At 40.8% G+C, this 24,697-nt stretch overlaps 2 protein-coding genes across 5 annotated transcripts in view; one reads left to right on the top strand and one right to left on the bottom strand.

Moving 5' to 3' along the window:
* The window catches only part of CAB39L (calcium binding protein 39 like), a 63,022-nt gene extending 43,242 nt beyond the window's left edge, over nucleotides 1–19,780 (bottom strand). Inside the window, exons 1-3 of one of the 4 annotated variants that reach the window (XM_032679721.1) lie at nucleotides 19,717–19,780; nucleotides 18,212–18,338; nucleotides 2,021–2,245 (exon numbers count right to left, since the gene is read on the bottom strand). The gene's annotated coding sequence lies outside the window, so the exon portion shown is untranslated. Of the gene's footprint in view, nucleotides 1–2,020; nucleotides 2,246–18,211; nucleotides 18,339–19,402; nucleotides 19,568–19,716 lie in introns of those variants that run through there. The other 3 variants (XM_032679724.1, XM_032679723.1, XM_032679725.1) reach the window with 3 other exon arrangements.
* A 179-nt stretch (nucleotides 19,781–19,959) lies between these two features.
* The window catches only part of LOC116782495 (histone-lysine N-methyltransferase SETDB2-like), a 49,426-nt gene continuing 44,688 nt past the window's right edge, over nucleotides 19,960–24,697 (top strand). The window contains exons 1-4 of the mRNA XM_032679245.1: nucleotides 19,960–20,207; nucleotides 21,142–21,201; nucleotides 23,508–23,630; nucleotides 24,236–24,301. Of these exons, the coding sequence (XP_032535136.1) occupies nucleotides 20,192–20,207; nucleotides 21,142–21,201; nucleotides 23,508–23,630; nucleotides 24,236–24,301 (265 nt within the window). The 5' untranslated portion in view covers nucleotides 19,960–20,191. The remainder of the gene's footprint in view (nucleotides 20,208–21,141; nucleotides 21,202–23,507; nucleotides 23,631–24,235; nucleotides 24,302–24,697) is intronic.

The raw sequence follows: 24,697 nt of genomic DNA, 5'->3' as shown, positions 1-24,697 counted from the left end.
TCAGGGAAGTCATCCAGGTTAACAAAAAATAGCTTGGTGGGGAAAATATGTCACACAGATTTCCAGTCCAGTTCTGCCCACAGTCTAGAGCTGTACCAGCACAAGAGAGGAAGAAGGGGATGGAAGGAGGGTACAGAGACAGGGCTGATGGAGCAGATGATACAGCTCAGGTGTTCACCAATCAAATCCAGAATGAGGCAGCAATGATCAGAATTAATGTGATAACACAAACAAAATACTAATCATAGAATGGTTCCAGGGTTAGAAGGGACCTTAAAGATCATTTAGTTCCAACACCTCTGCCATGGGCCAGGACACCTTCCAAGAGAGCAGGTTGCCTAGCCTTGAACACTTCCAGGAATGGGGCATCCACAACTTCTCTGGGCAACCTGCGCCAGTGTCTCACCACCCTCATTGTAAAAAATTTATTCTTAATATCTAATCTAAATCTACCCTGAGTAGGGTATAGAGACTACGTTGGCACAGGCAAACACCAGAATTGAAGTTAGGAACATTTTGGGTGTTTGACTTTGCTACTTAGGGTCCTTTTATTGGAAATCCTGTGCTACCAAACCTATTGTTATTATAATAAAATTACAAAACAGCATTTGCACATTGCAATGCCAGGTAACATTCAGATTCTAAACCCATACAGAAGTGGCAAACGGTGGCACCATACTCACATCAGCATCAATTATCTCTGTATCACAGGATTACACAGGCTCTCCTATTCATGTTAATGAACTGGCAAGAAATAATAGGTTATTACCTTATGTTCAATAAAACTATAAAGATAGGAAATTAGTGATTTTACAGCCACCAAATTTGCAGGATTGATGAGTCAAGAATATTTGGGATCCCAATGTGCATTTGTCACCAGAGGTCTTTCAAACCTAAAAGATTAAGGATTCAATTCCATGTCTAACTGTAATCCATAGCAAAACTCCCACAAGCCCAAATATGCAGAAGGAGGTCTTTTAACTAATGTCTCTGAAGTACACACAAGTCTAACAGAAGAGCCCTTAACAGCTTTTAATTTACTTAAGTAAAAGGGAAACCAAGTTAAATATCCATTTCTAGTAGGAATAATAACCGCAGAAATAATGGAAACTGGTAACATAATTTAAATAACGCAGGCAGCAGCCAAGAGGGAATAGGACTTCCTCTAAACTCATTAGTGAGGAACACGATACTATTTTTTGCTTTTTGTCCAATATTACTAAAGTTACCTCTCTACACAGCATTTACTTGACCATGTTTCTAGCAAGTCTGCTGTATTACTTTCAATAGCTTCATAACACATTAAAATAATTTTCTATAGTAGTAATTTCACATTATTACTAATATTAGCCCATGAAAGAGTCTTTTCTCTGGAAAAAAAAAACCAAACCAAACCAAAACAAACTTCCCTTAAGCTCAATTAAAGTTCTTCCTGATAAAGACTTCATGAATCACCCATTGCACAGCATTAGCATTTCAGGTCGACAAGACCTATCAACTATAAATACCGAGATGGTTAATTTACATATGCCGTTTCTCCTGGCAGTTCACACGCATACCCATCTTCCCTTCATCTCTGTTCCCCCTGTCTTATGCAAGTAGCCACGCTCCCATTCCTCCGCATCTCAAGAGCCAGTCCGCAGCTGCAGGCAGTCAGTGGAGAGGAGCAAAAAAAAAATGATATATTGCAGATATTTTATTTTTGGAAACCACACTGTAAATAAAGCCATTTCCAGAGATATTCCATGGACACGGAGTGCTTGGTCGCAGAGCCAGCGCCTTATGTAACAGAAGGAGTATTGTTTAGGGTTGCCTGCATTAAAGAGCCACTCCTGGTAACACAGTTTACAAAGCTATAAAAAGCTACCAGCGTAACTACCGAGAACAAGCAGGCAAGCAGTTTATTACGAAAAGGCTGGTGCTGACTGGAAAAAAAAAAAAAAAGAAAAAAAAAAGAAAAGTTTCGTTAAATCATTTAACTTTCCTTCACTCGAAGGACATCACCTCGGCTGACACTTACTGTGAGTGGAAAGGTGGGGTTCCTAGGCAGCCCTGTGCAGCCCCATGGCCAGGTGCTGAAGACAGCTCTGCCGTCTCCCTGCAGCCCACGCCGCCAGCAGCCGCCTTCAGTGATCTCCCATTTAATTCCGCTTTATTCCCCCCCGCCGATTATCCACACGTGGCAGAGACCAGGGATCCCACGACTCGGCCTCCCGCTCTTCTTTTGCAGAGCGACCGTCAGCCTCTGAAAAAGCGTGAGCAGAAGGGATCACTCGGACATGCACAGGCGCTCACAAGCAGCTGTAAATTTCCACTCCCCGCTGCCTGCGGCTGGACTCCCGGCCTCGCTCCGGCTCCTCGCTGTTCCTGTTCCTACGAGCTCTGTGGCTGGGTGTGCGTTTTTCCCCCACTGCCCTCCCCGCTTCCCACTCCCTCGCTCGTCTTGCTGGCAGGCTCACACACACCCCCCAAACTCCACGTCAGAGGAACGCGTGGAAAAGAAAAGGATGAAGTGATCACTCCGCCGAGAGATTTCTCCAAGGGTTAAGGGAGGACATGCGACGATTTCGCATCACTTCTGTAAGTTTCCATTCCTCAAAGTTTGTCGGTGCAGGGGAGGCATCGCTGATGGGTCCTTGCACCATCACGTGGCAGAGGCTGCTGGAATTAAATTATTCACCTTGCCGTCCTGCTAGGAATGCAAATAAGGGAGTCCAACATTGGGTTGTTGTTACAAGATAACAATAAAATCAACATGCTCACGCACCACATCTTTCAGCAGAGTCCTGTCCAGAGAAGCCGAAGTTAAGCTGCTTCCTGCCTGACTATGTATCATAACACAAAGATCTGAATACTTTTCCACAGTAATACTTGAGGGAATAAAAAAAAAACCACCCTGCCGTGTACTATAAGCAAAATTTAAATCCTGCTGAAGAAAAACATTAGGCCAAAGGATTTTTTCAAAGGCTAATATGATGAAGGGGGGAAAAAAATCATACATTAAAGTATTCCGAAGCAAGTATTACTAGCTATTATCAAGCACACAAATACAGCAAAATGCAATTAAAGGAATTTTTAATGCTTCAGTTTTCTCTCTCGGCAACTATTGCTCAGCAAGCGCCACACATTCCCAAAGGAAATGTGTGCTTTCCTCCCTGCTCCCAGCTGTCTAATAGGCCTTGAGAGCAGGAAAAGGAGGATGCTTTACCAGGCACCATGGGCACTGCAAGGTGGGATTTAAAACCTATCCTCATCTGAATCTTGGCCAAGTCCCAGCAGGGATGAAAGCCCAGCATGTATTTCAGCCGAGCTCACCAGCTCGAGGGGGGAGATTTCACCTCCCATCCCTTCTTCCTCCAGGCAAAGCCTAGCCAAAGTCCTACATTATTAAAAATAGTTCTGTATGCTACATTTGTCTGGGGAGCTGATCTCAGCCCCCGCTGCATACCAGCACTGCTGTTGCATCAGATCTTGATTTAGGGCTCACCTGCAGTAGCTATTCACAGCCTACATTAAAGGCAACGAAAAAAACATGAGAAACCTCATTTCTGAGGAACACAGATGAAACAGACACCTTTTAAAGGGCTAACATCCTTTGCTTGCAATCCGAGCTCCTAACTGAAGCAAGAAGGAGTATCCCAAATCCTCACTTTGAAGAGCAACTTGCTGTCCCTCCCAGGCTCAGAGGGGCAGAAGCCATTCCTGCTCCCTTAACTGCCCTGCACTTGCTCCTGTGTTTGCACAGGAGGTGCTGAGCCAACCTCAGATCTGCAGATTTGTGATCTCAACTTATCTGTAAAGCACGTCACCATTTGCGCTCATCCTTTACCTAACAGATCACGAGGATACTGCAGCCCCCTGTTTTCAGACCGCCCTGAGCAGCGCTCGGAACAAGCATTAAGAAGTGTCCCCGAAAGCACTGCAACAAGTGATACCAAGTGGCAATTTCTGCTTAAAACCCCTGCTGAAACATTCTTCCAACACTGAATTAAAGGCTTCACGTTAGCCACCTCGACCAGACCACCTCCAGAGAGAGCTCGCTGAGGGATGCTGTGAACGCCAAGCTCAGAACAGGATAAACTGCCCTTTTAGGCAGCATTTTTCTCCACGTGGCTTAGTGGGCATGTGGACAACCTGCACACACTGACATTTCATGACATGAAGAACTTGGGGAGAAAAACTGGTGCTGGGCATCCTTTCGTGGGTGCCCTGCTCTGCCCTAGCTGGGTGGGGAGAGAGAAGGGATGCCTTGTGGTACCTTACACCCACTGTGGGGCTGGCCCTTTTTTTTAATCGGATACCATGGCCCTTGCGTAAACATCGCAGTGAAAGTCAAATGATAAACACCCTGCCCTTGGGCTACTACTGAAGGTACCAACTTTTCCTAAGGCAACACAACAACCTAAGTACACCAGTACTTCCATTGTGTGTTTTTAAGGGATTACCTGTTTTCCCTCTAACCCTCCAGTGGGAAATTATATCTTTTCCATTGTGAATCACCATCACTTCAACAGGCAAAAAGAAACCCTTTTGTTGCCCCAACTTTGGTGGGTGCTACCCTGCAGTTGAATAATCACAAAAAAGATGGAAATATCACAGAAAGTTGTTTTAGTTGCACATTAAGGGCCCCCCCTGCAGATAATCCGTGTATCACTGAGTTCAATTAAGCATCCATGGACTATTTTGAGTGAGTATCCTGGCCCTTTGGAAGCATAAGAAATTTATCTACAAAATTACTATCCTCTGTTTCAGACTGAATGTGCCTGTTTTCCTGATTCTGAGGAATAAATTGAATATGCACTCAATTATGGTTCAACTGTGCCCATCTGCTACCTGAGGAAATACTTTAGGGCCTTAATAGGAGCCCTCTATAAACCAGAAGAGCAAGAAACCCACCTGCCTCCATCCCTGCATTGCAGCAGAAGAAACAGTGCAAAGCAGGGTAGCTAAAGAAGCAGGGGAAAAAAAAGATTCTCTGCTATTCCAATACTCTGTTTCATCTTAAGTGGAGTTAATTTCCAAATGACAGGAAAAGGCCCTGAACCGTTCAACAGGAATTAAGCCATAATTACTTGGTGCTCTTATCTGTTTGTTGGGGGTTTTTTGTTGATGAGAAGTTATTAAATATTTCCAAAAATATGTTTTCTTCCATTCTTAATTTGTAGCCATCTCAAATCTAGAATGATGTAATTATAAATAGACAACAAATCCTTATAGTCTCAAAGTACACTGAAAAAAAATCCTCTGTGCACTGCTAAAGGACTCCGGCTTCCACATATTTAAATTTCATTATATTTGTTTCCTTTAAAGTGAGCAGAGTCCTCAGGCTAAGGCATGGTTAGATTACTTTTGAGAAATGTTTGTCCTTGCTTTCATAACTTAAAATCATTCCATCTAATAAATACCAAAAGAAGAAAACCCCAGTCCATTATTCCTGCCCTTTCCATTTATTTTCTAAAGTGGAAAAGAGAAATTAGGGAACGTCAACAATGAGTGTGGTAGCAATAAATTACAGCAGCAGATGATAAACATGCAATGTATATGTATTAATTCTGCTTATCTATTTATCCACTTCCAGTCTGTCTACCTCCTCCGAGATTACTTCCAGCATTCCAAAGCCCTAAGCAGCCTCTAATAATAATAACAACAACATCCTTCCTTCCCCCCAAATTGCTCAGTGCCAAGGCCCCAGGCCATCAAAATTCAGTTCTCCACAGCAACAGGTTTAGTTGTGTAATGCTGAATATCAAGAGGAGAACCTTCAGAATACTAAAAAGATTCCCCCACCCTCCAAAACCTGAAAACTAGAGAACATCCCCCACAGCATTTCATTCTATTCTTACACATACCAGGATATCAACATTATGGCAGTTTATTGGGGTGGAGGGGAACGAAAAACAAATAACTTATACAATCTACATCGTAAAACTGTTACACTTTAACTCAAGGCATTTAGCTTTAGGACAAAGCAGTATAAAAAGTCTGCCCAACAACACTTCTAAAACCTCATAAGATGAGAGACTTTACAGTAACTTTGTGCTTCGGTGTTATTCTGCAAGTTCACAGATACTCCTTTTCCTCAGATCTCTGCAAGAGCAGTGCAGCCACTCCAAAATAATGCAAATAAATTCCTCTTCATCTAATAGATTCCCAATACAGACATACACCAACATTCCCACTTTCTCTCATTCTACCCCATATAATCTCGGAGGGAGACAACCTGAGAACCAAACTAACATTTGGCTGCTCATTCAAATAGAAAATAAGGCAAAAAAATGGGTACAGTCTATGGAGGGGCAGGTGGTTTTTCTTATGACCATTTAAAAAGCAGCAAAGCTTCAGGCCTCTCTCAGGACTAGAAAATTGAAATTTCTCCAGTGAAGTGTGGGAGAACAGAGAGCAGCAAGATGCAGTGGCTGACCTGTAGCTGCATTTTAGCTGAAGTAAGCAGAAGCGTTTAAATGGATGCTTTATAAAAGCTATTCCTAAAAGTGCAAACATCTTCAATGGATTTCCCCTCTCCTTCCTTGCTCCCTCTAGCGTTTTTATGTACGTACTGCCTTTTCCTTCCCTTTCCTTTAATGTAAATGCTATTGCTAAAATGATGTTTGTTTTTGTTGGTTTTGGGTGGGGGTTTTTTAAGACCTTCAATAACTCGTATAAACTGCTCATGAGTTTTTACTGAACATGGTATTCTTGTGTACATCACTCCAGAAATCAAGCACTGACACTGGCCTTTCTACCAGAAGCCTTTATGTATTAATTCTTTATGTACAGGTCAGAGTATTTGCAATTTTTCTCATTTTAAAGGCATCCATCAGTCCCATTGTTAAAGAAAGTCAACTGAAATGGATCCATTTCCTTGCACACTCCCATCCCAAGCAAATTAAGTCTAAACAGAAGGTTACTAGAGCCCAACAGCTGAAAAATATAACATATTAAAATTTTATGTCTGCTATAAAGAGTCACTCATAAAATGTTAATCATGTCCCTTATCTACTGTGTCCCAACATAAAACACAAATAAGAACCATACCTGCACTCTCGTTTTTATGAGTGGAGGAACAGTAAACTCATGACAACATCACTCTTTTCTCCTGTGGACATATGCAAACAGAAACTAGTCCTCCAAAATCAGTAACTCCCTGAAGAGCTGAGCAGGTATTTTTAATATAATTAAAGCCTTCACCTCTCCAAACAGCTTCTATCCCAGCTCTGTACAGCCAACTACTTGAGTGTCCACGTTTGTTTGCTTAAGGTCCATTAGCAGAATTTAAAATGGGGAAAGAAAAGCTCATTTCAAGAGGAGCAATAAAAAGAGCTTTGCTGAAGACTTGAATTTTAACCTCTCATCACACATGTGCCACGAGAGGCCAAATTTTACATTTTGTATTGCTGTACACTAAAAAAACCCCGTTCTCTACAGTAGTAACAAATAAAAGTTATACATGGCCAAACAAGTCCTCATTTACATCTACTGTGCTGGAAGAGAGTCCTTGCATCACTGCTAGTATATTTCTTCATTAAATTGAAAAATTCTTTCATGCGTGTAAAAGCATCTATCTATTATCTCCCATTTCCAAAATATTCAAACAATAGTAAGAGTGCTTAGTCTTCTTGCAAATACTGAATTTAGTAACTGGTTTCCACATAAATTCAGCAAGCAATTTTCTTAATGTTAGGCAGTATGAGGTACTGCACGTTAAGACATCCCCTTCCAACACACTCGCTTATGCAAAAAAAACTATATATTTCCTACAACTTTCCTACTGGTGAAAGACAATGGAGCATCCCTAACCAGAACTTTAAACTTCCTAATAGTGCTTGAAGCTGAAAGTTGTATTACTGCATATTCATCTCACAAATGATGATGTGCAATGAAAATACTAGGCAGATGAACTGCCTTTTGATGACAGTAATTTCTTTATACACAATGTGTGGCTCTGTTTCTGACAAGGTGGAAGGCATTAAGGGATTAAGACTTTTCATCTACTGACCACCACTAACTACAGAAGGCTAAAAAATTTTTCATCAGATGCTCTTGAGATGACTTGCAAACAAGCAAAATTAGGCATACTTTGAAACACAAGTTAAATGCTCCTATGAGGCACTCACTATAAGACCCAGTTGAGTATAAGGAAACGGGGGTGGCACCAAGCAAACACCCAAAGATGTGCACTCTAAAATGTACTGCTAAAGAATCTCAGTAGATAGGAATCATCATTCTGGATCAGACAAAGCTCCATTAAATCCCAACTCCAAGAGCAGTTGACACCAAGTGCAAAGTAGAAAAAGAAATATATACCAGAAGGACCACTCTACTCTTCTTCTGCTTCTGGCAATTAGCACCTTTGAGATTTCCTGAAGTGTTATCCAGAATCACCATGCTGAATAGCTACAAATGGCTCCACACCTGTTTATATTAAATATCCCAGAAGAGCATTATCCGCCTTCTCGGGGAACTCTGAAATCATGTCTGCAATACTTAGATACAAGAGATTGCTCAAGATTGCTTCTGACTGTCCAGACTGAGCAGCCAGAACAGCTCAGAGACTGCTACTTTCTGTAGATGAGGGATCAAACAAGACATGAGAACCATTAGTGATCTATTGAATTCCAGGTAGTTACTTCTTCAGGGCAGCAAAGCCAGGATTTACCCACAGAACCATTATATTTTTCAAGTGGTTGCCCCAGACAAGGGAATGACTACTACTGGAAAGTCCCACACAGAGGCAGGGTGTTATACCAATGAAGAAATGAGTTCAGATCAAAGAAGACAAGAGCCAGTTCCTATTTAAGTCATACATTTCTACATGACCTTGGAAAAGCCACTTAAGTCCCCCCACGAGAAAACGAATGCATTCAAGACCATAAGGTGCTTTGACACTACAGTGATGGAACCCAAATAAAAATATTAGGCAGTACCCAGCTTTCTTTGTCCTTTTCTTGGGATAATGATCTTGCAGTTTGTATGATGCACATCTCCAGAAACCATGTCCACAGACAGAACAGACTTCTGAGTCTCTTCTCATGCAGGTTAAGAATCCTACTAAAGCAGAACAGTGGAAACAAAACCAGAATAATATTAGGCTAAAAGTCTAAACTGCTGCTCTCAGATGAAAAATTGCAGGGTTTTTTCCCAGTGCCAAATAGTGAAACCTAAAGATTACTGTAATTCACGAAAAACAGCTGTTATATTTAAGCAAGTGTTGCTCTAAACTGACTTGCCTGGAGTTGCACAGTAAAATCTTTGGTGGTCAGCACTGCTCCCTTGGAGGAGAACCCAGGCCTTCTCACTTTTTGCTCTTTACCAGTTTTATCCTGCGACAATGTTAGTTTAGCATATTGGATCAGGATAGGGAACCTTGGGAATTTATCGAGCTCAAGCTGCACAAGGAGATATCATCTTCACAAGTACCCCAAAGTCATTTCTCCTGACAAACAATTAAGTATATTCATCACTTGTCAGACTACAAATATATTTGCCTTTGTGTGACAGATATGTGGTCAGTTGATGCAACACTGGATGTTTCTGCCTATCCCACAATAAGGATCTTAACATGACTTTAATGCGATCACCCTACTACGTCATGAATTCCCTGTTGTCACCGTCATTTCCCTGTCACTCTCATTTCCCTATGACAGATTTTAGTCACATATTCCTCTGGTCCCAGGATGGAGCCTCCAGTGCCTCCCTAATCAACATTTAGTCCATCCTGGCCAAATGTTGACTACATTGAGCCAATTAACCAGTAGGATATTCTTTGAAGTCCAGTACTGTTATTTCCCAGCAGGGAAAACCTATCCATGCACATTCCCACACCACTAAAAAGCCATCCCCTGTTCTACCCATCTGTGCCGGCCAACAACTAACATTACAAATTAATTATTATGTTAGACATACAACTACAAAGTATCCAATTAGGGGCTGAATTCCTTTTGTTTTAATTAATGAACCAGGGTCATGCCTTGAAGTCCTTAAATGGCAGCAAAAAGGCTGCAGGGTGGCTTTTTTTAGTGCAGGAAGTCTGTCCTGAACAAGGACCAACATGCAGCAGTGTGCCTGTCATCAGGACTGTCTCTGTTTTGGAGGGAGAACAGCTGAGGCACCTGGGTGTGCTTTGATTCAACTCCAACCCTGGGTTGCTTCAACAGTGAAGCCCTGACAGGCTCTGGATATCTGGAAGAAAATCACTCACCACATGACATGTGGCAAGCACTACATTATATAGGTTGTATCAGGTCAAATATACTGATGGAAATCTTCCTGGCAAATATCCCTCCTCTAGACATCTCCCAATGAAATCTGACAGCTCCTTTATTACACAGCACACAGATCTATACTCACAAACTTCGTCATGCCCTCTGGAAATAGTTCAAGAAATTACAATTTTCTCATGCTAATAGTTGTTCACATATCTGCTCCCTTCCCATGGAAACAATTGATAATTTTTCTCCTGTGTCTGTGTTTTCGCAGTGTGCATTCATAAAATTACCTTATCTGCCATCAAAAGCTACACTTCTGTAGGGTAAAAAAACTGCTATTGTTCAATGAAAATAGTCACACTTAGCACTGAAAATGAGTAAGGTGTACCCCTCCCAAATGAAAAAGGAGTCTCAAATTGTATCAGCCCAGACATTAGAAGTTGTATAGCATCTTTGCAAAAAAATAATACTTCTACTTAGATGCTATCTGAGTCTGACCAGCTGCAGAACGTATTTTCTAATATGCATGCATTCAGGACCTTGAATTTATGAGTCAGAGCTGTAGGCCTGATAGTGGAATTGAGAGAGAAAAGACTCAAAACTCTTTCTTTCAGAACTGCAGTGCTCATAAGGACATAAAATTATGTCTGGCATTACTCCCTATTTTGGAGTTCCCACCCAAGTACCAGTGAAAAGAAATGACTTGTTTTCTCAGAGCAGGCAGAATCCTGTGAGAAGGTCACCCGTCAGGAGTTGTATCAGCTCAACTTTCCATGAGCGAGACGGTCTCTACGAGCTGTCATCGTGGGATGAAATTACTTTCACAAGCACAAGAACTTCCATTGAAAGATTTCAGCACACAAAGGCCTGTATCCAAAGAGCTGCACAGCAGCCAGGTAACCAAAGACATGAACTTAAGCTGTTTAATACCTTGTCATCTAACTCAACAACCACACTACTACCTTTGTGGTTTTCCATTAAAAAAAAAAAAAACAAAAAGCAGATGAGATGGTTAGGAAGTTCAAAAGCAACAACTAATAAGAATCTGTGACAATTTACATAGAACTGGCCTTTCTTTCAAAACTGAGGACAGTTTCTAAATGCTTCCTATAGACTTATTTGTATTTAAAAAAAGTTTGAAATACATTTTTTTCTTGCTCTTCTCAAAACAATAAACGAATGTTGTTACTACCATAAAAGGAGTTTTAAAAATTGAAAGATTTACTCTAGTTCTCACAAGACATGAGAGACCTTACAAAGCTCAACAGCTGCTTGAAAAAAAACATTTCTTAAAAGCTAATTTGACACTAATTCCAAGTGCTGGAGAATCTCTGAAGTCCAGCAATAAGACAGTGCAATAGTTAAATAGTTACCACTTTAAATGTTTTTTTTTCTTTTTATACAGGTTCACGTTATGTTTTACTCTCTGCTTCCTGCCGCTGTGACTCCTATATTTGCAAAAGTCTGCTTTTTGAAGGCTCCCCATTTTTTCCTACACAGGTACAAGATCAAATCACTTCAACAAACTCGGAATTTACTTTTTCACCGCTGCCTACCTTAAGTGTATAGATATGGTTTTCCAACACCTAAAACCAGTACTGACTTCAATTTTTTCAGATATTGTTCCTCATCTTTTAAGGTACATCCAGCCTTTCCCATAGTGATTAACTTCAGATTTCAAAAGAGTTGGCTAACATGCTCTTCAATTCAATTAAATACATGAAGTTATGCCATCACTGATATTTTTCTACTCTACATGTCCTAGATAAAACTGTCAAAAAGAATTGTGCATTTTCTTCCAACTGCATGTTCATTTGAGGATTTTTTTTTGCAAACAAACATCCAGTGACTGAACATCAAAAAATTACATATTAATTAAATGACTCTTCATTGACTGTAATGTTCTCAAGAGCCAGTTTCTTAGCCAGATTACATCAAACCCTTAATCTAACCAATATACCAGACATTTTATAATATCTGTTTTCTATTAATCATCTTGAATAGCATTTGCTTCATGACAATCCTTAACATTTTGGAGATTTACATTAGACATTAAAAAAATAAAAATTTCTCAGTCTCCATAAATTTGTAACACAAATTTTCAAGATCATTATTTCAGTCTTTATTTACTGCTGGAATATGATGGATTTGTTCATAATTATATGATTATTTGCAATATTCAGCTTCATTCTCACTACAGATGTATGCAAAAGTTATGTATTTTCAGCAACATTGTTGATAACTTTACCACAGTCATCAGACATATGTTAGTGTTCTTTTTGCTCCTGGTGTTTTTAGACCTTCTCCTTATTAGCCCTAGATCCTAAAGAAAATCTAGAGTTTTCTTCAATCATCTTTCTAAAAATTACTTAAACTTATTCCTATATATTGGCTGCTGCCCTTGAACCATTTCTAAATCAAGATGAGACTCTTCCTTTGCTTAGACTCTATTTTTGTACTTGGCTCACAGCCATGTATTCTCACATCCTTGCCCCTTCCCCAACTTGAAAAGACACTTTCACAGCCAATGCTAGAAGTATGTTAGTGATGTAACAGCACGTCACATCGCACAGAAGAGATTTGCTTAGTCCCTCGTGTTTTTCATCCTCAAAGACAGGAACATGACATAGTTTTGCAGCAGAGTCCTTTCCCATGACCTTATGAACTGTGATGAGACCTTATGAACTGTGATGAGGAGACACTCAGTTTACAGGGTGCAGAGAGTTCAGCGAGAGAGGAAAAACAATGGGTAACATCTCTGTGTGTGTTTTCCTAGCACTTCACTACTGCCCAAGACACTAGAATAGCGTGAGGATATCTCAGCAAGTCCTCTGCCAACATCTTCCCTTCCCTGACAAAAGCATGGGACACAGAAGAATTTCAGGGGAGTGTGCCTCCCTACATTAATGCTGGTTTTTTTTTAAGGGGCAGGTATTCACCTAAGCATTGTAACGTAAAAGATAAGACCTACCAATGACCTGCAAATAAGGAGGAGTCGGACCAAAGGTCAACACAATTTCTAAGTAATAAGCTTGTGTTTAGAAGGCTCAGCCTTACTTAGTTCATTTGCTTAAAACAATTTGTCAGGAAAAAAAAATTAAAAAATCCCAAAACAAACCCACAAACTTTTCCCAGGAATTATGTGATATACACAATATTTGCCTTAACAGGGAGCTACAACCACCCTGCAGTCCTGCAATTACCCTATAAAGTTCAATTTGGGGTCTTACTTCTAACAACAAATAAATCATATATTGCAGACAGCGTCTCTTGCAGCCAAAAGCAACAGGTAGTGAATGACCACCATGAATTGGTAGTCCAAAATAAGTTTTGCTTATTTGAAGAAGAGGAAGAGAGCTGTCTGACTGCCAGTGAACTGCAGAAAGTGAGAGTACACAATTGAAAGATACACTTGAAGAGGGAAAGCTGATACAGCTGCGCCTCCCTGCTGACATACCAAAATAGGCAAAACAAAGAGCTGAATGCTCAGGACACTACAGATGCTGGAAGTGAACTCTTCCCACATAATTTTAAACTCTCCCTATTCAGCAATCTCCAATGCCTTTATTTAAAAAGCCCCACACAACTTCCTTCCCACACTTAAATACAAGTAAATTGTACTTTTGCTGCAATAAATTTGCACGTATAAATTTGTACAAGTGCCTTTGTGCTAGACTGACATGGGGTCTTTAATAAAGATCACCCAATCTGATAGCTGTCACACAACTGCCCCCACATTCCAAAATCCAGTTATGCAGCAGTACTTTCTTCTTAATTATTGTCTCTTGCAACAGGAAACACAAGGCACAAACACTACTGAGAGATCAGAAGTGGGGTTCTTTTTAACTCATGCTGTAAAATAATTTAAAGATGTTGTTTCACAGTTGATAAAGTTGCTCAAGGAACACACTGCTGTCAAAACCGGAATTCCAGCCTTTACTGCCATCAGCTTCCTTGCATTAGTTCTCGGAATGACATGACTGCAGAGGGAGGCAGATCAGCCTGCTGGGCACCGTGAAAATTTACAGCCAGAAAAAACCAAACTCCTCTTACTTCCCCTAAAAATGCAGCTTTTGGAGAAGTGATAGGAAGTGTGGAGCGACTTACCAAACGTAAATTGTGTGAATTTTTGGAACTACCTGTGTCAGTCATTTCTAAAATGGACAATATGGACTACAATAATAAAAGAACAAAAGAAAGGAAAAACTCCATCCATCCATGAACGTTTTCTTGGAGGAGGGGGGATGCAATTTTTAAATATTTCTATAATATGTGGCAGCAAAAACAGTTAAAAAAACGGAAGTCCTGTCCCTTCTTCCTGATCCCCTATAGCCAGGTTGGAACGACCCATCTCGATCTGCTAATGCAAGGACTGTAGCACTTTGCTGTGAATTTGTTAACAAAATTAATTCGTTCTTAAAAATGATCCTTCACTTCAAGTGAAAGAAATTTATGCTACCAAACAACATCTCATGTAACTTGTTCATCACAAACTTGACAGAAACCCATTCCGTACACTTAAATAAGATAAAGAGCAGTATTTGGTGGACTTTTTTTTTTTTAATGCACATTAAATTTATGTGTCTAGCAGCATTTAATCTTAATAAAGCTTTATGTTAGTCTGTATGTAATCTAAATTGGTTTGGTATTACTTTGTAACAGATAGCATATGTATCTATTTCTGTGAGAGGAATGCCATATTTGTACACTGGAGTCACTCGAGTAACATTTTTTAAGAAAAGGGGGGGGTTCTTAGGAAAAAAGAGTTGCAAAGGTTTGAATCCACAGTTCACTTAGAGAAAGGTTGTCTCAGGTGTATTCAACACAGCTTTTTGGTTCCACAGGTTCTTTGGTTCAAGAATTTTACAGGGGAAAAAAGTAACAACAAAGTTAAAGGCAGACGCTCATGAAAGAAACCCATTAATCTCCCCTCTCTGTAAAAAAGCAGGAGGGGATTTCGGTCCAGCATCACTGAGAATGCAGAGAGGTTCAGGCTCTGCTGTGTGATAAGACCATCCACAATAACCCAGACACAGTTAAGTGTTCTGCCCATACCACCACTTTGTTCATACTAAAGAAGTAGTTGCACAAACACTTTAAACTTGGATAAATGACACCAACAATTAAATTAGAAAGCAATCCATTATCTCCAGATGCTCATTTTGTACCCAGGCCACCCCCAATTCCCTGAGAGAAGCAGAAATACCAAGTGGCTGCACAGCAAATTAGATGGAAAACGTTATTCAGATAAAATTATCTGAGCCAAATAAGTAATTTTTTTTAAACCAAACCACTCCCCTGAGCAATGGCACAAATGAACAGGGAGGAACTGAGAAGCATAGGATATCCAAACTGTTCCCTTCTTTGCCAGTTTTAAATGTTCAGAGGACTGTGTCTTCCCCGACCCATCATAATGTTTACAAACAAAACCAAATGCAATACCTATTAATAAGACAATACTGCTTCCCATTCTTGCCCCTCCTGTTCTTCACACCTTACTGTCAGTTCCACACCTGTACAAAGTTAGGCCAAACCAAGTGCTAATGCAGCACACCGAACTGGATCAGAGAAAACAGTAACTAAAAAATTAGGGGTTTCTTCAACTAAATTATTTGTCCAACAGGAAGTTGCGACTAAGGACTATTTAGTCCAGAATATACTTATTAAGAGCCCTATTGTTGAGCCTCTTCACCACAACATGTATTCACCCAGTTTTATAGGGTTTTAGTCAAATTTCTCTTAGTATATTTGAAACCTTACAGGTTTCAGTTTTATTTGAATGTGGTTATTTCATCTACACATAATAATTACTTCAGGTTGTTGCCATATGCTGCTTTTTTGACGGCTTTTATTAGTTCAAGTCCAATTCTATGCCAGGTACTGCCTCCCTGGCCTTTGAACAGCTGCTACCAAGATCAGCACTAAATTGATCAACCTTCCATCAGCTGGCACCACAAGGACAACTTCCTCCACAGTTGGATTTAAAAACTAAAAGGCAAAACGAAAGGGAGTTGTGAAGGTCTCCACAGAACATCTTTTAAGAGTGGGAACACCACAGATTCATTCAATCTTGCAGATTGCGTAGAGATTTTTGTCTACTACATCTTCATTTAATGAAAATACTTGGTGCACATACTTTAATCTGCATGGAAACCCACAAACAGAACTCATCAAAAGGGTTGGAATAATTTACAACTACTAGATTTACTTCAGAAAATACCAGTGAAAATTTATTTCAGACAAATATATGGCCATGTTCACATGGAAAAAGGATGATAAAAAGGTTTTTAGGCTTCAATTTATTTTGGATTCCTTTCATCATATATATCTACTGCCTAGTTTCCAGAGATCTTAGACCCTTTCAAGTGCAACAGTAATCAGATCTTGTTAATTCATCCAAGTCACCTAAAATTAGAGGGCAGAGTTTTACATTTTGATCACTGTGGTGGGGCTGTGGCACAGCAAAGACAACACATGCTGCTCAACTTGGGCCAACATTATCTAACCTCCAAACCAGCTCTTGTTTTTTGTGCTCACACAACTATCTGGAATCTATGCCGGCAATGAATACCGAGACTGTAAGACAGAAACATAGCTAAAAATGAAAACGTTTCTACAACATAAACAGTCTATAAAGATGAAATCCATTACATTATCAGTTTCCAAATACAGTCCTCGAAGAATATGCCAGCCAGTGGATGGTTAAGAATTTCAGCATATTGGGCCAGAATCCAAAACCCTCAAGCCAGTTAGTAATTAACAGACATCTAGGTCCTCCACATGAAAGAAGTCTATTGTTAAAACAGTGACACAAATTTTTCCTTTCCTTTTCATAGCCAGTCTCTGCCTGTGTTTTAAGATTCCCTTAGGACTATAACAGCCTATGATTTTAGAAGCTCACTTCTCAAATAGACAATTTGTTAGATTTTTAGTTGCCAAGAATGCAAACATGCTTACGTCACAGATAGAACAAAATCTTTTTACAGGCTTCTCAGAGACCCATAACCTTCCCTTTTTTCATTTAATACCTGGAAAAAATTAATATCCAAATAACCTTCTAACATATCTACAATAGCAATAGAACTACAAAACATAGTAACAAAACATGCTGAGGGCCTGTAAATAGTCTGAGTCCAATTACTGAGCAACGTACCTATGGGGAATATTAGCCCGTGTTCTCATAAGTAATTATGTGTTACAGCAAAATTTCAAACATTAACCAAAGGTTGCCTCACTAAAAATATTTTGTTGGCAATGAATTTGTAAAGTAGCAATGATCTGTGATCTGTATAGAAATGCCTGTTCTCTCTTCTGTTATCTTACTCAAGATGTGTGAAAAACAAGAGACTACATATAAACCACGCTCAAACTAATCAATGTAATAAAAGAGAACATTATGTTAAAGTTGCATTTTGAAAGAATGAAGTGCAGTCACTCATCTATAAAGGAGTAAGTTAAAACACCAAGAAGTATAATGGAGAAAGTGACAGAGAAGGAGCTGGCAGAAGTACTCAACTGATGAAGATACTTCAAGAAGAAAAGAGTCTATAAAGCAAAGAGCCAAGCCCATCAGAAAAGGAAAAAGAAGCTGTATGAGTGTTAAAAAGCATTTTCCAAATGCCCATGGCTTTCCAAAGTCTACAGCTTTGACTGCTTTGTGTTTTCTGGAGTCTGACTGATGTCTCTACTTCACCCAAGTCTATCTGGTCGTAGGAGGAAACACCCAGATCCCTACGGCATTCAAGCCGACAAAAACATCCCTGGAGAAGAGAACTAGATGAGACAGTTCCTTTTGGACCAGGTTCACCTCCTCCCACTCAAAGGAGCTATTTGTGGTCTGCCTGTCTATGAAATCGTCCATCTGAAGTCTCTACAGAACTACGTAACAAAAGCATAATTCAGCAACTCAAACAACAGCACCACTCACCAGGACAGTCAGTCCTTTCATTGTCACCCTAACAAAAGGTGCTAGCAAATGTGTAAGCACGTGAGACCGCTGCTCTCACCTTGGGGTGCAGGTAGTCAGTCCAGGTCTAGACTGCAGAGCCCCAGGAAGCTCACACTGCTGCTGGAGGAGTGCTGCAGGCAGGTTGCTGGGATGTCAGATCAGCATCGCTTGTGAGCTTCTGCCACCTAACAAGTTTGGGAAGAACTGAGCTTACTGACTCACAGGCAGAATTTGTTGCTGTGTTGCAGAAAGCCTATATTACAGTTCCAGGATAAAAGCAAAACAAAGGAAACTCGGGTATGTTTCAAAACTGCCTCATTAATTTTGTGTTAAGTCATTCATTTTGTTTTAAGAAAGAAAGACACATTTCCCCTTTTTTTGCTTCAAATAACAAGCAAAATACATTACTACTTTCTAATATATTCATAATTTCTCTTTTGGTCAAGGCAGGCAGTCATGTTCTTTCAGCATCTTCTCATCACTGGGCTCCATCTTTTCTGTATTTGGTATATTCCTCATGTACAACTTGTAAAGCCCTAAGTGTTTCCAAACACTCAGTATTCACAAACACATATATTAATGATTTAATTAATCTGCAAGCATCACCTCATAATGCAGAATATTCCAAGAGTGAGAAAAGCTTGTGCTTAATTTTAAAATAAATCATTACAAGGGAGAAATCTCTTTTTAAAGATGTAAACTACTATTTTTATTGAGAGATTTGTCAGCACATCAGTGACACTGAGCCACCCTGTTCCCAGCAATGTTATTGTGAGTTGTCCCATTCCTTTCTATGGAGCTGGGCAGTTCTCATGGGCTGAACTTCAGACACAGGCACGGATGTAGGCATGCCTGTGTAAACATTTAAAAGGTTTTATAGAAGTCCAAAGCAGATGCCGGACATCAAAATCTTCTGGGGGATCCTGGGTCAGACCAGAGCTTCAAGTCATGTAAATACAGCATTCTCCCGAAAGAAAAATTAAATTTCTATCTTGGTCTCTCCCCAATATTTTAGCAATATCCACGAGATTAGAGATCCTTTAACAATTATTTGAGCGTATTATGTTCATATCTACAGTTTAAAGTGGTGATAAAAAAAAAAAAGCGACAAAAAAGGGTTGACAAACGACCCTCACTGCCTTTTAAGAGCGGGTTATTTTTTAGCCCCTCTGAAAAACCCCTTTACATAGCCACAATACCAACACTTTCAAAGGCAGCCCTCCTTAAAATTTTAAAGGGCGACACAAACCTTTATTTTCACACTTTGAATCGAAAAGGGCAGCGACAATTTAGCACTTCATAGGGCAGCGCCACAGCCAGCTAGGGCGAAAGGCAGCGGCCAGCAGTTAAGTTACGCAACTCGCTCACTCGTTATCATACGTTTTCATTTATGACACATTCATGAAGACGCCGCAGCTCGACCCTGGCGGGACCACACAAGTACGCTCCCCCAGCCCACCCCGCCTTCACCCCCCTGCCCCGACATGGCGACAGTACCCCCACAGCGCCCCAGGGACGACCCGCCCCCCCCTCGACCCGCCCCCTCCAAGATGGCGGACGCACCTCCAGTCCCTCGCTCTGCCCCCCCACCTCCGCCGCTTCTGCGCGGGTGCGCGGCCCCGCCCCCTCTTCTCATTGGTCATCGCCGCCGCCCCTCCCGCCGCCGCAGCCAGTAGCAGCAGAGACAGCGGCGGTGCGCGCAGGTTTATTCCCACGCGCGGGGGCTTGCCCTGATCCGCCGGCTCGCGCGCCCCGGCGGGGTTGCGCCCCCTGGCGGGCGGCGGCGCAGGTGCGGGAGGAGGAGGAGGAGCGGGAGTGCGGGGGACCGCGGCGAGGCCCTGAGGGCTGCGGGAGTGACCCGGGACCTGGCCCCTGACCGCAGGCTCACCCCATGCCAGCTCCCTGTCCGACAGGCATCTCGGCCCCTGCCCGCGGCCGTGCCGGAGCGCAGCGAGGCCCACGCGGCGCGCCCCGATTTGCGCTGGGCTTGGCACTGCCCCGGCGCGAGTGACAGCGCTCCGAGCGGCCTCCCCGGAGGATGGAAGAGAAAAGAAGTAAGCCTTAAAAATAAATAGGTGTATGTTTTGAGCAGTCATTGGTCTTGTGAGAAACAGTTCTAGAAGCCAACAGTCTTCCCTGAAGGTATTTTCCCATTCAGCCAAAGGAAGCATCTGTTCCAGAGTTAATGAAAATGGTTGTGTTTTTTCAATTTTAGCATAGAAAAGATTGGGTAGCCGACATAAATGGAATGGGCTGCCCAGGGAGATGTTGGAGTCACCATCCCTGGAGGTGTTTAAGGAAAGACTGGACGTCACACTCGGTGCCATGGTCTGGTTAACACGGTGGTGTTTGGTCACAGGTTGGACTCGATGATCTCAGAGGTCTTTTCCAACCTAATTGATTCTGTAATTCATGATGAGGGAAATTTGGAATCTTCAATGTGGTTGAAGAGTGCTGCCTTGCTTCTCCTTACTGTTGTTACAATGTAGATACCTTGCTTCATCTTGCATCTGCCAAGAAACAGATTCAATAATATATTTACCTAAAAGAAGCCTTCCTTTTTTTTTTTTTTTCCCCTAGATAAATTAGTTTAGTTGTAGTACTGACAGCACAAATTTAAAAAGAAAAAAAGAACTGTGAGCTAATAGACAGTGGGGATTGTGTAGGCTCACCTGAATGTGCTGGAATGTATGGGCCATCTGTGACAGCTTCATGACTGAGGGTTAGTAAGAAATGACTATGTAAAAAAGCTTCCTTATGCAGCTTGTTTCAATTGTGTGTTCCTCAACTGTGTCTTGACAAGGCGTGGGATGATATTTGAAAGGAGGATGACTGTTTCACCACAGTGCTGTTTCACCATAGCACCACACAGTGCTCCTGCTGATACCCACTGTAGTATTTACTTGCATAAATTTTGAAAAGCTAAGTAGCTACAACCATTTTGGTGCTAACACAACCTCTTACTTGTACGTTCTGCACCACTTGTAGCGCTGCCCGACTTCTTTGAAGAGGAGAATCTTACCAGTTCCAGGGAGGAGAGCATCAAAGGTAGTATAATTTGGATTTATGGAGGGGAAGGGGAAGGTAGTGTATCTTTGGCACCGCTTCTGATGTGAAAATGATAACTGAAAGACAATAGCTTTGCCTTTTATGGTTTAAGATGTTGGTCAGCAGCACTGCAGGAAGCACGCACATGAGTTGTTTTTCTAGTGGCTGGAATAAGCAGCCCTGACCTTGGCTGCTTGTTTCTTGCTCTAGCATCATTGCCCTGCACAATGCTGGAAAAAAAAAGTGATATGTGGCCACAAGGATTCTATAGAGGGAAAAGAAAATCCCTCCAGCCAGTTTTAGAACTATTGCCACCAGATGCCATTCCACAACTTGAGTCATCAGCTGGTGAGATGATTCTGAAAGCTGACAAGGTAAATGCTTCCTATGTCTGTTCATTCCCTATCCTACTGTCTGGGGTTGACAGTAGCAGCATTAACATTGGAGAGATTAGTGATGTGGACATCTGTCTTTTTTGAAATGAAAATTGTACTGTGAATTTCATATGCGTTCTTTGCTTCTCTGTGCAAAACAAAGTTTTTGCTGCTAGAGTTTCAGGACACTCCAGCATGAGAACTGGGGAAGCATTTCTAAGGTGAGTGAGCACTACACATAGTAGTATATGTTTTATTTCTCTTTGGCCTATGCATGATTATAGCTGAGGGCCCAGAAACAAAAAACTGTGTTTTGTCACCCGTCCTCTGAAGTAATACATCCACCAATCCAAAAAATCATCCGAATTTAGTAAATGTATTGAAGTGTCTGAAAACCAGTAATGAATGAGGACAGCAGTTTTGATCTATTCCTGAATGTGTATTTTGAAACACAAATATGAAATATACTTACTTCTCAGTATTTTAAATTTGTGATACTGTCATGCACAGCGAAAGGATGGGAATGGCACAGGGCAGGCATTGTCTCTTGGACCAGTAATGTAGGCTTCCAAAAATTGTGGCTTTTTTTGTAATGGGACTTTAACCTTTTCACGTTTTTTTTTTTAAAAATTCTGTGAATATAAGAGATCATTAAATTATGTTGAGAGTTAGTGCCAAATCAGTTCTTTCACAAGATGAAGTACTTTCAACATTGCCTGTTTATATTAAATATTACACTTTTAGCTGCTGGTGTCATAAGCAGCTGGGGTTGTGGTGACAAAAGATTGTTACTGCCTTCACTGCTGTCATGATTCTTTTGAGAGTAACCATACACTCTGTACTGCAGTAGAATGTCTTTGCTTCTGGTGCCTTGGGCAACAGAAGTCATTCTCTAGTAAGTCAAAAATGAAGGAAATACTGTTTTACAAGACTTACAAGAATGCAGTATTTCTTGACTGCTGGGGAGGTGTCACCCCAGCACCATTTGCCAACTGAGATTTGCTGTCTGAAAGTGGAATGTAAACCTAGTGTGACAGTGGACTCCACCTCTAGAAATGGAGTAGGATTGGCTTATTCTTTTGTGCTTGGTCATTGAGGAAGAGCAACATTAACCACAAGAAAGAGCTTGTTCTTTTTTCAGGCATCATCTGTTGACACACTGAACCCTATTTCCTTTTCCTTGAGAAAGATGTACTGCTCATGTTTTAACAAAAGCTTTCATGAATGGGCTTAGTACCTCAAAAGTACATACCTTTGGAAGAGAAGGTATGTTCTGAACCAGTAGCTTGAATTTCTTTAAACAAAATGTTCTTTATAACTATTTCTAGTGGAGGAAGGAGGCATGACATATGGGGTATATTAATTATTTCAACTGATATCACTTGGTGAACAAAATTTACCAAACTGCTTTTATCTGAAAATATTGTGAATGTTTTTTTTCTCTAGAAAACATACCAAAACTAATGATGGGACAGGATAGTCAGCCTGTGTAGCTAAGAGAGGTTACAGCAATAAAAAAAAATTCTGAATGTCTTTTGTTGAATAATATATGCAGTTCACCGAGTTGAAAATATTCTCCTTTGCCACTCCTGTGAGTTTCAGTGGTGATTGGTTTATAGTGGGACTCATTTGCTGGTATTTGAAGAAAGGCTTCCACAGCACCCTTTGTGACATGCTTGAAAGGTTGCTTGAAGGAGCATCATGGACCATCAGAACCCACTCCAGTTCGTCACTTGACTTCTGTTTCACTTTCTTGATTAGCTTTAGGAATAGACTTCTGAAGGTTTAAGCTGTTCTGCTGTCCTGACTGGTTTTTGAGAAGTGCCTCCAAATGAAATGAGCGGGAGCCTTTGAATAGTCCACTAGAAGTTACATGTATTTCTAGACTTCTCAGGAGCTGTACAGACTTGTAAACAGGAATTTGCATTTCAGGTGATTTGAAAACGTTTTGGACACAATTGGGAAGTAGAAGAGTGGACGTCATATTTGAGCAGGTGCAAAATGTGCTGCTGTTGCTAAAGGAAAAGATCAAGAATGGAACTGCCACAAACCAAGGTTTGAAATCCATGTAGCTGTTAAGCTGGACTGCAGAGGAGCTGTGGCCTGCTTTGTGTAGGTCTTTGAGATATCTGACATAATTCAGATATCTCTGAATTTAAATTACTTAGTAGTTAGTGGTTTTAAGCATTTTTAAAAAGTCTCTTCATTTTAAAGGAAGACGATCTCAGGTGCATTTTGTCATTTTCTTGTTTTGCCAATATACTTTTTCAGGCAAAGCGTGGCTCTTCTTAGCTTGAAGATAACTAGACTGATGACAGAGTAAAGAGAGAAACTCACACTAAGTTGTCTTTTTGTATATTACTGCTACTGTAGGCGACCAGTTTGTGTGTGTTTGGAAGTATTCCCACGGCTTTCCAAAAGCCAAGGGATATTCACTGTTAATTTACAACTGCTACTGTGAGCTGTAATTCTATTGCAGTTCCTAGATGTGTCTGTTAAGGTCTATGGTGCAAAAGGTTTCTAATAGTATCAGTCTTGCAATACTCTAGATTAGCCTAATGAGGAAACAGGTATCTCTGGTGGACTTAGACCTTGTATTCCCTATTATCATTACTTCACTTACACTAAGTATCTGCTTTGGTTTGGGTTTTTTTGCACAGAATGCTGGCAGGCTTGGGCACTGGTGAATGAAGCTAATCTAAGTGAACTCTTAACTTTGACAAACGGTATGTGCATCCCAATTGTATTTGTTTGGTATGTGGATTCAATTTTTTTCCTGTTTTACTCACTAGAAGTTTAATTCCTTCCTTTGAAATCAATAAAACAGATCTGAGAAGGCCATTAGCATTACAGTGGGGAAAATATAATTATTAATTTCCTTGGGTACTGGACTGTGAACTTTCACCTGGATTTGTATTTTTGTGGTTTGTGTGTGTGTGGATAATACTTGTGCCAAGGGAACCAGTTTGAACTGGTAAGCCCTGATGAACCTGAGCTGTCTGCAAGCAGAGTTATTCTGTGCATAGCTCCACTAGCTGAAATACCTTGGCATTCTTTTATCTCAAATAATGAAGAGAAATCTATACATGTGTTTCACATGGGTGTTGTTTCTGGTCACTTTG

The sequence above is a fragment of the Chiroxiphia lanceolata genome, chromosome 2 (genome assembly GCF_009829145.1).
Source record: "Chiroxiphia lanceolata isolate bChiLan1 chromosome 2, bChiLan1.pri, whole genome shotgun sequence".
Lineage (NCBI taxonomy): Eukaryota > Metazoa > Chordata > Aves > Passeriformes > Pipridae > Chiroxiphia > Chiroxiphia lanceolata.
This window is presented reverse-complemented; position numbering and strand designations above follow the sequence as displayed.